General features: G+C 44.7%; 1 protein-coding gene across 1 annotated transcript in view; it reads right to left on the bottom strand.

Annotated features, from left to right (window-relative positions):
- Positions 1-14,563, bottom strand: part of Txnrd3 (thioredoxin reductase 3) — a 34,762-nt gene that overhangs the window by 5,470 nt on the left and 14,729 nt on the right. Inside the window, exons 7-12 of the mRNA XM_059258178.1 lie at positions 12,276-12,418; positions 10,692-10,807; positions 8,895-9,120; positions 7,473-7,565; positions 752-828; positions 130-286 (exon numbers count right to left, since the gene is read on the bottom strand). Of these exons, the coding sequence (XP_059114161.1) occupies positions 130-286; positions 752-828; positions 7,473-7,565; positions 8,895-9,120; positions 10,692-10,807; positions 12,276-12,418 (812 nt within the window). The remainder of the gene's footprint in view (positions 1-129; positions 287-751; positions 829-7,472; positions 7,566-8,894; positions 9,121-10,691; positions 10,808-12,275; positions 12,419-14,563) is intronic.

Genomic DNA, 14,563 nt, shown 5'->3' with positions numbered 1-14,563 from the left:
ACATACAGGCATACAAAGAACAGACACACAAAGAGACACAAAGACACACACACAGACACATAGAGAGACACAGAGACACACATAGTCAATTATAGAAAAGCATATAGTCAATTATAGAAAAAAACGTACCTTTTCCAAAGAGGCCCCAAAGAGTCTTCGAGCTAGCAGCTTGCCTGCCTGTATGGCAACAGGTGTGAGCTCCGGTTTGCCCTCCAGTACATCCCCAATAGCATAGACATGAGGCACGTTGGTCTGTTCCACATCATTTACTGGTATTTTGCCAGTCCTGGTAGAGTGAGGAGGAAAGCACACACTAAATCCCTGGACTGCTGCCTGGCACCATGCAGATCAGCAACATGGCGGCTCGCACAGTCCGGGCACCGAGGTGTCCAGTGGCCTACAAGAAATGGCTTAGACCATGCTGCCTGCAGGTCTGAAACTTTCACATTCCCCATGATCACCTTAAGGACTTCAGAATTTATCTCTTTGACTGGTCAAAGACATCAGAATTCACTCTAAATCACAGACAGTGGGAGAACGTTTCTACAAATATGTTTTTGGATTGCTATTGAGAACATAAGCTCTTTAAAGCTTGTGTTAGAAGTCCCTAATTGGCCAATCCAGAAATTAATACACAAGTTGGCATCATTTTTACAGTGAGAAATTTGAGGCATCAGAATGTTATATCTTAGCAATTTACAGAGTTTTTATGGGGTTATGTGCAGTAACAGTGCCACAACCCTACACTTACTTCTCATTGATTTTGACCCCGATCTTCTCCAGGCCTATTTTCCTAGTACAGGATTCACGACCAATTGCTAACAAAACCTGCATTTAGAGAAGAGACCAGAATCATAAATAATCCCCATGAGAATGACAAGGGAGACAGAACTATAGATACTGGAGGCATTACAAGGGTAACTGTGAAATGTCATAAGCAACCTATACAAGTGAATCTGATGGAATCCTTGAAAGACATGGCTTAGCAACTGTCTTAGTTTCTTCTCTGTGGCTGTGATAAAATAGTCCAAGAAAAGCAACTTAAAGGAGAAAGGGTTTATTCCGGCCACAGTTCACGGTGGGAAAATCAGGGCTTCAAGCTTGCAGCAACTGGTCATCACACATCCACAATCAGGAAGCAGAGAGTGATGGACGCAGAGGCTGCTCAGGTCTCTTTCTTGATTTATACAGGACAAGGTTCCAGCCAGGGAGTGGCAAAGCCCATAGTGGGCAAGTCTTTCCAACTCAGTTAACACAATCAAGATAATTCCCCAAGCATGCCCAGAGGTCCATCTCCCAGGTAATTCTGGAGTCTGTCCAGCATTAACCATAACACCAATTTCACACATGAAACCTGCATAAGCTTATGGGTTGTGTCCCCTCCAAACCTACACATTTCTATACTAGCCCAGAGCACCTCAGTCTGTGACAGGATTTGGAGACAGGAGGGAAGAAGGCTTTGGTGATAATAAAGGAAAATGAAGCCACACAGCTGTGTCCTTACTATTGTTGGAACAAATGTCTTCCAAAGGCTCTTGTGTTAAAAGAGTGGATCCCAGCCTGTGGTGCCCAGGGAGCTGAGGAACGTTTGAGAGATGGGGTCTATAGAGAGGAAGTGGGGTCACTAGAAGCAGGCCCTCAATGGGGATTGTGGGACCTCAGCCCTTTCTCACACTCTTTTCACTCACTGCTCCCACTAAGTACACCTGCCATGCTGTACTGCCTTGCCATAAACCCAAACCACACACAGGGAACTGTGCCAACAACCATGCACTGTCTACCCCATCCTCCTGCCCCCAGTTACAGAGACATACAACACCAATGGCCCTAGAAATGCCTCCTAGATACACCATGCCAAGCACTGAGGAGCAAATGCCACAATATGATAGTGTGATATGAAGTCTGGGGTGACAGAAACAAGCAGGGTGACTGGGGACTGGGAAGGACATGGAGCTTTCTTAACTGACAGACGTGTTCCATTGCTTTAAAAGAGTGTGCCCTGCACCAGCACATGCGTTTGCCAAAAATGATCAACTGCACAATAAGTCTGCTCATCTGTTTATAAGTTATAGATGAGCAACTGCATACCAATGTGTTGGAAATCTTAGCTAAAATGGACTAATTTCTAAAAGAAGAAATAATAAATCAAAAGTGATATTTCTTTAAAAAAAAAACATGTTCACACACTCCCCTGGAAAATTTAAATCTAGGTTATTCCATCAGTAAATTCCACTAAACATAAAAATCTAATCCTAATATTATGTAAATATGACCAGAAAATAAATAATGGGGGGAAGTACACTATCAATGTCTTTCATGAATCAGAATAAGCTTAAGAATTAAGCCCAAAATATTTAAGATGTAAAAGACAATTATAAGCCAAAGCCAGGCAATTATCCCAGCACTGAGGAGACCAAGGCAGGAGGATCACCGTGAGTTTAAGGCTAGCCTGAGCTACACAGTGAGTTGAAAGCCAGCCTTGTCTATTTAGTGAGAGACTGACTCAAATAAAGACACACAAATGCATACATACACAAATACGCATGTGTACACACACACACACCACACATATGTGCTTATGCATACATATACCAACATGACTCATAACTATAGGTATTTAAATTCTAAACTATCAAGTTGAAATCACTGAAATGGGTTGATCCCAAGAATCCAAAGCTGACTGATGATTACAAAATCACTCAACACCTTGACAGGTTTAAAAGAAACCAATGCTTCCCTGGGCTCCATATTCCGGCCAACAACTTTGGCAGAAGTCTTCTGCATTAACTGAAGCCAGGCCTATTCTAAGGGCCCAAGGTAAGAAACTGAGCACAGCCAGCTAACACTCCCTGAAGCTGGCCAACAACCCCCAAGTGCAACCCCTCCCCTGAGCTCCATATCCCAGCCCACAACCTCAGCAGAAAGCTTCTGCTGTACTAGAGGCCATACCCTTCTAGGAACCCTAGAGACCAAGCAGGTACCCAGAATCCCAAGGGCTACACAGGTACTTGCAACCACAGAGGCAACATTGGCACCCCAAACTCAGAGGTCTTTCAGGCCACAAAAACCCCAGCGGAGATACCCTACTGGACCTGAAGACTCCCCAGTCACTGGAACCCTTGGACAATTAGACCAGAAGACCAGAGAGGAAACAACAAAAACAAACTCAGGGATTAACATCTGGACGTATAAGCATCCCAAACCCAAATGCCTAAATACCAGTGTAAGAACACTACCAACAACAGAAAGGGCAATATGGCAACACCAGAGCCCAGCTATTCTATAACAGCAAGACCTGAATATTCCGACACCTGAAGCACAGCTTTACGAAGATGATACAAGTCTTTAAAGAGGAAATGAAAAAAAAATCCTTAAAGAAATTGAGGAAAAGACAAACAAAAAATTGAAGGAAATCAATAAATCCCTTAAAGAATGCCAAGAAAGCCAAGATAAAAAACAAACAGGCAAAGAAAACTGTTTAAGACCAGAAAATGGAAATAAAAGCAATAAACACAAACTGAGGGAATTCTGGAAACGGAAAATCTGGATAAGTGAATAGAACTATAGACGCAATCATCATCAACAGAATATAAGAGATTGAAGAGAGAATCTCAGGCATTGAAGATATGATAGAAGAAAGAGATTCATCAGTCAAAGAAAATTTTAAGTCTAAAAAAATTCTAACACAAAACATCCAGGAAATCTGGGACACTATGAAAGACCAAACCTAAGAATAATAGGAATAGAAGAACAAGAAGAATTCCAGCTCAAAGGCCCAGAAAATACATTCAACAAAATCAAAGAATAAAAATTTCCTAACCTAAAGAAGGGCATGCCTATAAAGATACTAGAAGCTTACAGAACACCAAATAGATTGGACCAGAAAAGAAAGTCCCCATACTGCATAAAATCAAAACATTAAACACACAGAACACAAAGGAAGAATATTAAGAGCTGCAAGGGGGAAACACCAAGTCAAATATAAGGGCAGACCTATCAGAATTATACCTGACTTCTCAATGGAGACTCTAAAAGCCAGAAGGGCCTGGACAGATGTCTTCAAGAGACCATGGATGTCAGCCCAGACTACTATACCCAGCAAAACTTGCAATCACTATATAAGGGAAAACAGGTATTTCATGACAAAGACAAATTTAAACAATATCTATCCACAAATCCAGCCCTACAGAAGGTATTGGAGGGAAAACTCCAACCCAAGGAGGTTAACTACACCTACGAAAACACAGGCAATAGATAATCTCACACTAGCAAAACCCAAAGAAGAGAAATACACACAGACACACCACCACCACCACTACCAACAACAACAACAACAACAACAACAACATAACAGGAATTAACAATCATTGGTCATTAATATCTCTCAATATCAATGAACTCAATTCCTTAATAAAAAGACACAGACTAACATAATGGATACAAAAACAGGATCTATCCTTCTGCTGCATATAAGAAACACACCTCAAAATCAAAGACAGACATTGCCTCAGAAAAAAAAGGTTGGGAAAAGATTTTACAAGCAAATGGACCTAAGAAGCAAGCTGATGTAGCCATTCTATTATCTAACAAAATAGACTTCAAACCAAAATTAATCAAAAGAGATGAAGAAAGACATGTCATACTAACAAAAGGAAAAATCCACCAAGAGGACATTGCAATTCTTAACATCTATGCCCCAAATACAAGGACAACCACATTTGTAAAAGAAACATTACTAAACCTTAAGTCACACATCAAACCCCACACAACATCCTTAGCCATCAGGAAAATGCAAATCAAAATGATTCTGAGATTCCATCTTACACCTTTCAGAGTAACTAAGATCAAAAACACAAATGACAGTTCATGCTGGTGATGATATGGAGCAAGGGGAACACTCCTCCATTGCTGGTGGGATTGCAAACTTGTACAGCCACTTTGGAAATCAATATGGTGGTTTCTCAGAAAACTGAGAATCAACCTACCTCAAGACCCAGCTATACTACTCCTGGGCATATCCCCAAAGGACACTTCACCATACCACAAGGGTACTTGCTCAACTATGTTCATAGCAGCTTTATTCATAATAGCCAGAACCTGAAAACAACCTAGACAGATGTCCACCAATGGAAGAAGGGATAAAGAAAATGTGGTACATATACACAATGGAGTACTATTCAGCTGTTAATAACAATGACATCATGAGATTTGCCAGCAAATGGGTGGAACTAGAAAAGATCATCCTGAATGAGGTAACCCAGATCCAGAAAGGCAAACATGATATGTACTCACTTATATGTGGATATTAGCCATAAAGTAAAGGATATTCATGCTACAATCCACAGACCCAAAGAAGCTAAGTGACAAGGAAGGCTCAAGGGGGACATATGAATTTCACTGTGAAGGGGAAATAGAATAGACATCACAGGTGGATGTGGGGAAAGATCTGTATTGGGGGGTTGGCATGGGAACAGGAGGGATCAAGTCGGGGGAGGATGGAGGGAAACAGTACTGGGACAGACAACTGGAATCAGAGGGCATCTCTGGGATGAGTTAGAAACCTAGTGCAAAGAAAACTCCCAGGAATCCATGAGGGTGATCCTAGCTAAGACTTCTAGCAATGGGAAATAGGGAGCAGGCAAGTCTTCCAGTGGAGGGATTGGGACCACAACCAAGCCACATAACCTTTGACCTATAATTTGACCTGCCTATAAGATATGCTAGGGTAAAGGCAGCACAGAAATTGTGGAGTGACCAACCAATGACTGGCTCAGCTTGAGACCCATACCGTGAGAGGGAGCCCCGACACTGCCTGGAGGGCCAGGACCCAGAGGCTGGACAGCCCAGAGACCTAGGGTAGAACCAAACATGACTGGCAACAACAACGACAAAAATCAATGCAGGTATTCCTAATGATATTCTGCTATACTCATAGATTGGTGCCTAGCCCCACTGTCATCAGAGAGGCTTCACCCAGCAACTGATGGAAACAGATGCAGAGACCCACAGCCAAACATTAGGTGGACCTTGGGGAACCCTGTGGAAGAAGGGGGGAGGAAGGATTATGAGAGCAAGAGGGGCTAAGGACACCACAAGAAAACCCACAGAATCAACTCTTGGACTCATGGGGGCTCACAGAGACTGAATCGCCAACCAAAGAGCATGCATGGAGCTGACCTAGGCCCTCTGCATGTTAGGTTGTACAGCTTTGTCTTCTTGTGAGACTCCTAACAGAGGGAGCAGGGACTGTCTCTGACTCTGTTACCTGCTTTGGGGACCCTTTTCTCCTTCTGGATGCCTCATTCAGCCTCAATAGGAGAGGAGGTGCCTAGTCTTACTGCAACTTGATATACCATGGATAGTTGATATCCATAGGAGGCCTGCTGCCGGGCAATGGTGGCGCACGCCTTTAATCCCAGCACTCGGGAGGCAGAGCCAGGCAGATCTCTGTGAGTTCGAGGCCAGCCTGGGCTACCAAGTGAGTCCCAGGAAAGGCGCAAAGCTACACAGAGAAACCCTGTCTCAAAAAACCAAAAAAAAAAAAAAAAAAAAAAAAAGCCAAACATAGGAGGCCTGCCCTTTTCTGAAGAGAAAGGAGGAGTGGATAGAGGGGGAAAGGGGAGGTTGTTGGGGGGAGGGACTGTGAGGAGAGGAGGGACTAGAAAATGTGATCAAGCTGGGAAAATATTAATTTAAAACTGGAAAAATATATACAATGACAATTTAAACACACACACACAAATAAACCACCTGTGACCATGTAACACATAAGCACTCAGGGATGAATCCATCTCCTAGAGGCCTGGGTGACCTCTGCTGGAGCCACTAAGATCTCAGCACTTGGACTGATTCACTATGTTTCTGGACCACTAAACACAGCAAATAGCCACCATCTGTACACACCACGTGACCCTAATCAAAGCCTCAACAGTTGAAAGTTGGTCTTCTGGCTTGGTTATGTAATTTTAATTTGTCTGTTCCTCCGTACATTCATGTTTAGTTTTTAGATATTTATATAATGCACACAAATAAAGAGTACATAGCAAGTGTACAGTTTCTACTAAAACTGTAACTGAGAGAACCTTTGGCGCTTCAGCCTCTCAGATCATTCACACTGGTTCAAGATTGGGGAATTGTTTGTCTTTGAAAAGGAAAGCTTGATTTATTTGTTTATAAAATACATTTGATATTTACCAGAAAAATTTCCAAGTAAACTTATGTATGAAATATCTGATTCTCCAGAAAAAGAGACTGATGGGATTTGGATGTCGACTTCCAGAGCTTTCTGTGGACAGTCCCACGTGTATACACTTCACCACAGACTTCTACACATCACTGAACATGAGTGTGGTGGCAGCCCCTGCTCACAGTTGTCACCTCTTCTTACAAAGAACTGGAAACATTAAACCTTGCGTCATTTCCCAACCCCTTGCTTCCGCTCCCTCACAGGAACGCTCACCACATACGCTCACCGTGTTGTACATTTCTTCAACTGTTTCCGGTCCTTCAGTGGACTTAGCCACAACTTTCAGTTTCCCAGGCGAGCCTTTCTCCACTTGTTGAACCTGTAAGGACACACAAGGTACTGGCTCTACCACAGCAGAGAACAAACTAACCAAACGATGCTCGTGTGTGCGTGTGTTTGCTGGGTGATGATCACGTGTGTTTGAGCACACTAGAGATCTCTGGACAAGCAGAGAAAGAAAACACCCATGGTCTACAGTTTGCAGTTAGAACTAAATCAAGGATTCACTGAGACTGTAGACCCCCCCCCAAAAAAAAGAAACAGAGTGGGGCTTCCAGGTGTTGGCTTATTAAGTGGTTCCACTTACTGGGTAGGTCAGAAAGATTAGCAGGGGTCTAAGTGGGAAATACAGTACTTAAATGTCATCTTGTTAAATCTGAAGTGCTCATGAGGACTTAAGCAGGGCTGTCCATAGGCTTTTCTGAATGAGCATGGGGTTCAGGAGAGATGAGTGCCCTGAGCACTCACATCGAATTTAAAGCTCCTGGCCCAAGAAGATCATTAATAAAAAATATAGGATGGTGAAGAGATGCAGACAAAAATAAATGGGCACCAGTGTCTGCTGGCTGAGCAGACTGGACGGGAAGGCACAGGCTGGGGCTGCATCAGCCAGAGCAGCAAGCGCTTGGCAGAGGAGACGTGTCACTATACACAGCAGAGAGGCCTGTAATGTGTGGACACAGATGTGACCACTGGGCTTCTGAAAAGCAGCTTTAAAGAAGTGAAAAACGGGTGTGAAACAGGCAACAAACTAGAGGTAGTGTGCAGAGGGTGTTTTTAGAGGAAAAGGAACGTAGGGAGCCAGTCAAAAGGCACGCAGGGCCGCTTTGTCTGAGGATGAAAGCTGATGAGAAGACAGGAGACTGAAGATGTCACAACCTTGAAATGTAGAAGGAAAGAAGGGAGACTCGGGTGAGTGTGTTTGCAGACCTAGGGTAAACATGTCACCTTCAGCACTGTGAGTGCATGCAGACCTGGGGTAAACATGTCACCTTCAGCACTGTGAGTGCATGCAGACCTGGGGTAAACATGTCACCTTCAGCACTGTGAGTGCATGCAGACCTGGGGTAAACATGTCACCTTCAGCACTGTGAGTGCATGCAGACCTGGGGTAAACATGTCACCTTCAGCACTGTGAGTGCATGCAGACCTGGGGTAAACATGTCACCTTCAGCACTGTGTGAGGGCATGCAGACCTGGGGTAAACATGTCACCTTCAGCACTGTGAGTACATGCAGACCTGGGGTAAACAAGTCACCTGCAGCACTGTGTGAGTGCATGCAGATTAATTTATTTGATGAAATGAAAAAGGGCAAAATTTTTAAAAGATAAAAAAGACAGCAAAAGGGTTCAAGCTGCCCAGACTTGCCGAAACAGGGGTAAATTTCCTTTGGAACTTGACGCCGTGTTGTTCCAGGTAGGATCCCACTTTCTCTGCCATTTCTTGATCAAAGCCACGAAGAAGGACAGAGCGTACCATAACTGTCACGTCTAATCCCAAGCCAGCCAGAAACCCTGCACACTCCAGACCAACATACGAGGCGCCTACAACTAACGTGCGGCCAGGGCAGTACCGCAGGGAGAAAAGGTCGTCACTGAAAGAGACAAGAGAAACAGAGTGCAGGTGGAAATTACAAAACGGGTTTCGTGTGTGCTGATCTGTTATTGGAAAGGCGATTCAGTGCCTAAGTGGAGACACCAAAAGAACACAACAGTTTCTAGAAGCTTCTAGTGAGGTCTATTTGAAAGGATGTGGAGAAGACATGGGTCAGTACATTCAAAATCAAGTGAGATGACAAGCTAATTACTGAAAAAATGAAACAGAGGGCCTGGAGAGATGGCTCAGTGGTTAAATGAATTAACGTAGTGGTTAAGTAAATTAATTAAAAAAATAAAATAGGGCCAGGTGTGATGACACACGCCTTTAATCCCAGCACTCAGGAGGCAGAGGCAGGTGGTTCTCTATGAGTTCAAGGCCAGTCTGGTCTACAAAGTGAGTTCCAGGACAGCTAAGGCTGTTATAGAGAGAAACCCTGTCTCAAAAAAACTAAATAAATAAATAAAATAATAATAATAATAAAATAGAAAGGAAAATATTTTGTTTTGCAGGGGCACTGTATGTTATGTGTACGGTATATGAGGTATGTGGTGTGTGTGTCTGTGTGTGTGTGTGAATGTACATGGTATTTGAGAAATGCATAGTATATGGTATGTGGTGTATGAGATATGTGTAGTATAGGGTATGTGCAAATGTGCATGATGTATGAGATGGGCAGTACATGTAGTATGTATGGTGAGTGGTATGTGTGGATATGTATAGTGTATAAGATATGTGTAGTACATATGGTATATGTGGTGTGTTGATAAGTGTGGTATGTGGTGTGTATGGATGTGTACAGTGTATATGTGTAAGTGTGTATCGTGTGTATGGTATGTGTGGTATGTGGTATGAGCTGATGTATAGAGTGTATGAGATATATGTATGTGTGGTGTGTGGAATGCATGGATGTGTAAGGTTTATGAGATATGTATAATGTGTGGTATGTGTAGTATATACTGTGTATAAGATATGTGTAGTAAGTATGGTATGTGTGGTGTGTGCAGATGTGTACAGTGTATGAGATGTGTGTGATATGTGTGGTGCTTGGTGTGTGCAGTCTGTATGGACGTGTACAGTGGATGAGGTATGCCTAGTGTGTATGGTTATGTCCAGTGTGTGTGGATGTATGTCTAACCAAACAACAGTGTGATGAAAATGTATTTTCTCAACGCACATCTGCTCCACAGTCTGAAGGCCCTGCTGTGTCACGGTCTCTTATTGACAGCTGGGGAACACTGGAGTGGGTCTGCAGTATAGGAAGAGCAGTGCTGCCCCAGACCAGCTAGCTCATCTACCCTGGGCCATGCAACCTCGCAGCTAGTCAGTCTTTGCTTTGGCCTCTTCCGGCAGTTACCTAGAAACAGCATGGCTTCTGCGTGGGTTCTAGCAGTGACCCTGCTACCTGCCTGACCTTACATCTCTGCTTTATTATGTTAACTGAAGCTTCCTGTGCTGTGTATACTTGTCATGAACTCAAATCCTTTGTGAAGTAAGACAAGGAGCATATAAAATGGGAACATTAATGCACACAATACAGTAAGGTTGAAATGGTCTCTTTACTCTTACCTTGTAATACAGTATTCCTTATCTCCTTGGATTCCCAAGTACCGTGGCCTTTCACCTGTTGCTATGACAAACTTGGAAGCAGTGTAAAACGTTTCCTGTCCTTTCTTATTGGTAGCCTTGAAATAAAGGAAAATCAATCTTAGCAATCCCATCACCACCCTCGCAGCCTCTCATTCAACAGGAGTGACGGGGATGCAGAAGCCAGCAGTGCCATGTGACCGGCCCCACACAGACGGCTCAAGTCGACACAGCACAGTGGCCACAGCCTCACTCTGGGGCAGGGGTGGCAGACTACAAAGCCAGTTTAGGAGGGCTTCACAGAAGGCCTGGAGACAAGAAGAGTACTGAGGAATTGCCTCTATCAGACTGGTGTGAGTAAGTCCACGCTGAGTTTTCTTGTCTGATGACTGATGTGGGAAGGCAGTACCATCCTGGGCAGGCTGTATAAGAAAGCCAGCTGACCACGAGCCGGGAGCAAGCCAGTAAGCAGCTTTCTTCCATGGTTCCTGCCTCCGTTCCTCCTTGCATCCCTGCCCTGAATGACCTAGAAGTGTAAGCCTGGAAGGAAGGTTGGAGCTAAAAATGAAAGCCCTCACATACCATGCCACAGATCTTCAGCTAAGGAGAGCCAGCAAGAGTTACTGGTTATTTGTGATTGCATGAATAATTCAAAACACATTTCCAGGTAAGAAATTCCAATGCCAACGATGGCATTTAAACAAGTGGATGACACAACCAGGGGGAAGGCGACACCTCGAGTCAGTGGCTCCTTAGGACAGTTGTGAAGCAGACAAGTGAGGGTGCGAGGGGAGAGGCTCTGAGCTTGAGCCGTGGGGGAGAGGACGTCCCCAGAGGAGGCTAGGTGGGGCAGGGCAACAGGACCATCTGCCAGGCCTTGGACAGTCGGAGAAACAAACTCCCTCATGCTGCTACAGAGTTTGGAAGGTCTGAAGGGGCAACTTCAAGTTAACCAGCCCGCACCCGTCTCTACTGGTCTAACAACTGACTACAAAAGAACCTAAGATCTTGTCAAGATTATCTCATGCTGTGTTTGCAAAGAAAATACAAAACTGTCCAGATGTCAAGGGTGATGCTGATCGCACAGGGATCCACAGAGGGCAATGGCTGATGTTTTTTCCTAACTCCAATTTAAAATTTCTGTGCTCATCCAAATGACCTCATTTCTTTACAGAGATCTGACAGTATATAAATATCACATATGGAACCATGTAAAGTCACCTCTATTGGACATTGCAGACTGCAGATTACGTTTTCATTTTCTAAAAGCTCCCCACTGCTGAAATATTTACTTTTAGTCTTTTGTACTTCAAGCTGTTTAAATATTTTGAATAACAATGAGATGAAAGGCAAACAATATCTTTAAATGTTCTTTAAAATGCACGTGCTACAGTTTATCTTGACATATAATCAACAAGCAGTGGTGTGAAAAGCACGTATGTGAGGCCACATGTGTGTGTGACAGGCCAGCTGCAGTCCTTAATGTGCAACATGGAATTTTACTTTCCGAGCAAGGCCAAGTAGATAGTAATGGAAGACAAAAAACCTGGCGAATCCAGGCAGTACCTTTATTTTATGCAGCTCGACAAACTCCCCATAGGAGTTGACATAGGCCACACCTTTCTCGCGAAGGGTCAGCCTATAGCTCCAGTTCAAGGAGCTGATGTGGTTCTGGATCGCTTCTGTCATGGCCTCCCAGTTGTGTCTCACTGAAAATAACCAGGGCAAAGTACACAGTGAGGTTTGGTGCTGATGTTTCTTTCATTTTTGAAACAGGGTGCTTTTCTGCAGCCCAGGCTGGCCTTGTGATGCTCCTGCCTCCTGGAATTATGTGTGCACCACCACACACAGACAGATTACATGTGACCACACATGAGCCACACCATTGATTTAAAGAGCAAGAACATGGTATAGCTTAAATCTTTCCTGCGCCTGCTATGCTTCCTTCTTCCTGCTTTACATTACTAAGTGTGGGAGAAGATGCAGAGTTCTGAGAAAAAGGGAAAAAGCCACGGAGAAGTGCACACCCCACATGGCAATGCCCAGCATGCAAGGGAGAGCCACTCTGTCAGGAAGCATCTCCCAGAAACCCTTCTTACACCATGGAGCCTGCTTCCCTCATCCCATTGGGTGGGAAGAAGTTCTTGGGTTGAGACAGACAAGGAAACCCACCTCGCCCTGGGGCACAGGCACAGGCAGGTGTGGACCATTGTACAACATTGTTAAAATCACAGTGTAAGAAGTTCACGATACAAGCTTTGTTTCCGTTGTCCACTTTCCTATAGATAAACAAGGAGGTCTGGAGATGAGTGATCTGATTCCCTCCTTAGCAGCGGTTGAGCCCTGGCTGCCTTAAAGAAGAGGACGAACAGCCAGTGGGACTACTGTCATGCCGCCACCACCCGTTCAGAACTCTACAGACACCCTGAAGAAACTGCACACCCATCACAGCCGCTTGCTCCCGCTCCTGAGGCACAGCCCCGTCAAGCTGACTCAGTTTGCACTGGACTTTCTGTTGTCACAAGCCTTGGTGAACACTTGATGACTCTGTAGCCACTTTCCCAGGCCAGAGTGGGAGTTCTTCGTCTGGTGACCCAGCAGAGACTGCTGTGCCTGGTGCTAAAGGGGTCAATAACGTGACTATGACTGATGCAAACAGAAACCTTCCTTTGCATGAAAAGTTTGTCTTTGTGGTGGCAATGCCCTTCCTCTGGACATAAAGACTGCTCCCCTGTGGTGGTTTGAAAGAAAATGGCCCCCAAAGGGAGTGGCACTATTAGGAAGTGTGGCTTTGTTGGAGTAGGTATGGCCTTGTTGAAGGAAGTATGTCACTGTGGAGGCAGGCTTTGAGGTCTCATACATGCTCAAGCCACACCCAGTTTCTCAGTTCACTTCCTGGAGTCTACAACATATCAAGATGTAAGAACTCTCAGCTCCTTCTCCAGCACCATGTCTGCCTGCATACTGCCTTACTTCCCACCATGACGATAATGGACTAAACTTCTGAACTGTACACACGCCACCCCAAATAAATGTTTTCCTTTGTAAGAGTTGCTGTGGTCATGGAGTCTCTTCACAGCAATAGAAACCCTAACTAAGACATCCCCTCATGCAGTGAATCATCTACAAAAAGACTCCTCCGCTGCATCCCCTAGGGTTGCAATATCAGGCCAAGGAAAACACTTATCCCAAGGTGTCGTCCTTGCTTATTTTTAGTAGAGCAGGCTGAGCTGAAAACAACAGCAGGGACAACAGACTGTGGAGCAGCCACCGCCGTAACAGCTGCAGCAGAGGTGGAGCTGTGGAGAGCAGCCAGCAGGCCAGGCAACGGGAAAGGGGGAGCCATGTTCCTAACAAGGCCTTGGCAGCAAAGGAGTCAGGGCTGCTCTGCATGCAACAGACAACTAGAGGCCAAGGTTAGGGCTATGGAAACCACCAGAGCTCTTGACCAAGGGGCAGAGGTGGCAATGACTCCTGAAGAGTCAGATGCCTGTGGAGCTGTGAGCTGTAACAGCCAGCAAGCTGCAACACCCATCCTGCTCCTAAGCCTGCCAAGATACCCATCCCTTCCTGTTAAGCTCAAGAACTGTAACACTAGAGGGCGCCATCTGCTGCTGCTCCTTCCTGTCTGAATCCACACCCTGCTGAACACCAGGATCTAGGTAGAGAGCCAGGGGAGTCCAGCCAGCAGACAGTGACAGTCAGTGACCACAGTCCTCTCACCTGGCTGGCCTTGCCCACTTCCACTCCCATTTGGCTCCCTGTGAGATGCTTTCATGATAGTATCTTTGTTTGTTTGTTTGTTTGTTTGTTTGTTTGTTTGTTTGTTTTCTCAGTGTTGGGAATGGAACCCG

The sequence above is a fragment of the Peromyscus eremicus genome, chromosome 3 (assembly GCF_949786415.1).
Source record: "Peromyscus eremicus chromosome 3, PerEre_H2_v1, whole genome shotgun sequence".
NCBI lineage: Eukaryota > Metazoa > Chordata > Mammalia > Rodentia > Cricetidae > Peromyscus > Peromyscus eremicus.
This window is presented reverse-complemented; position numbering and strand designations above follow the sequence as displayed.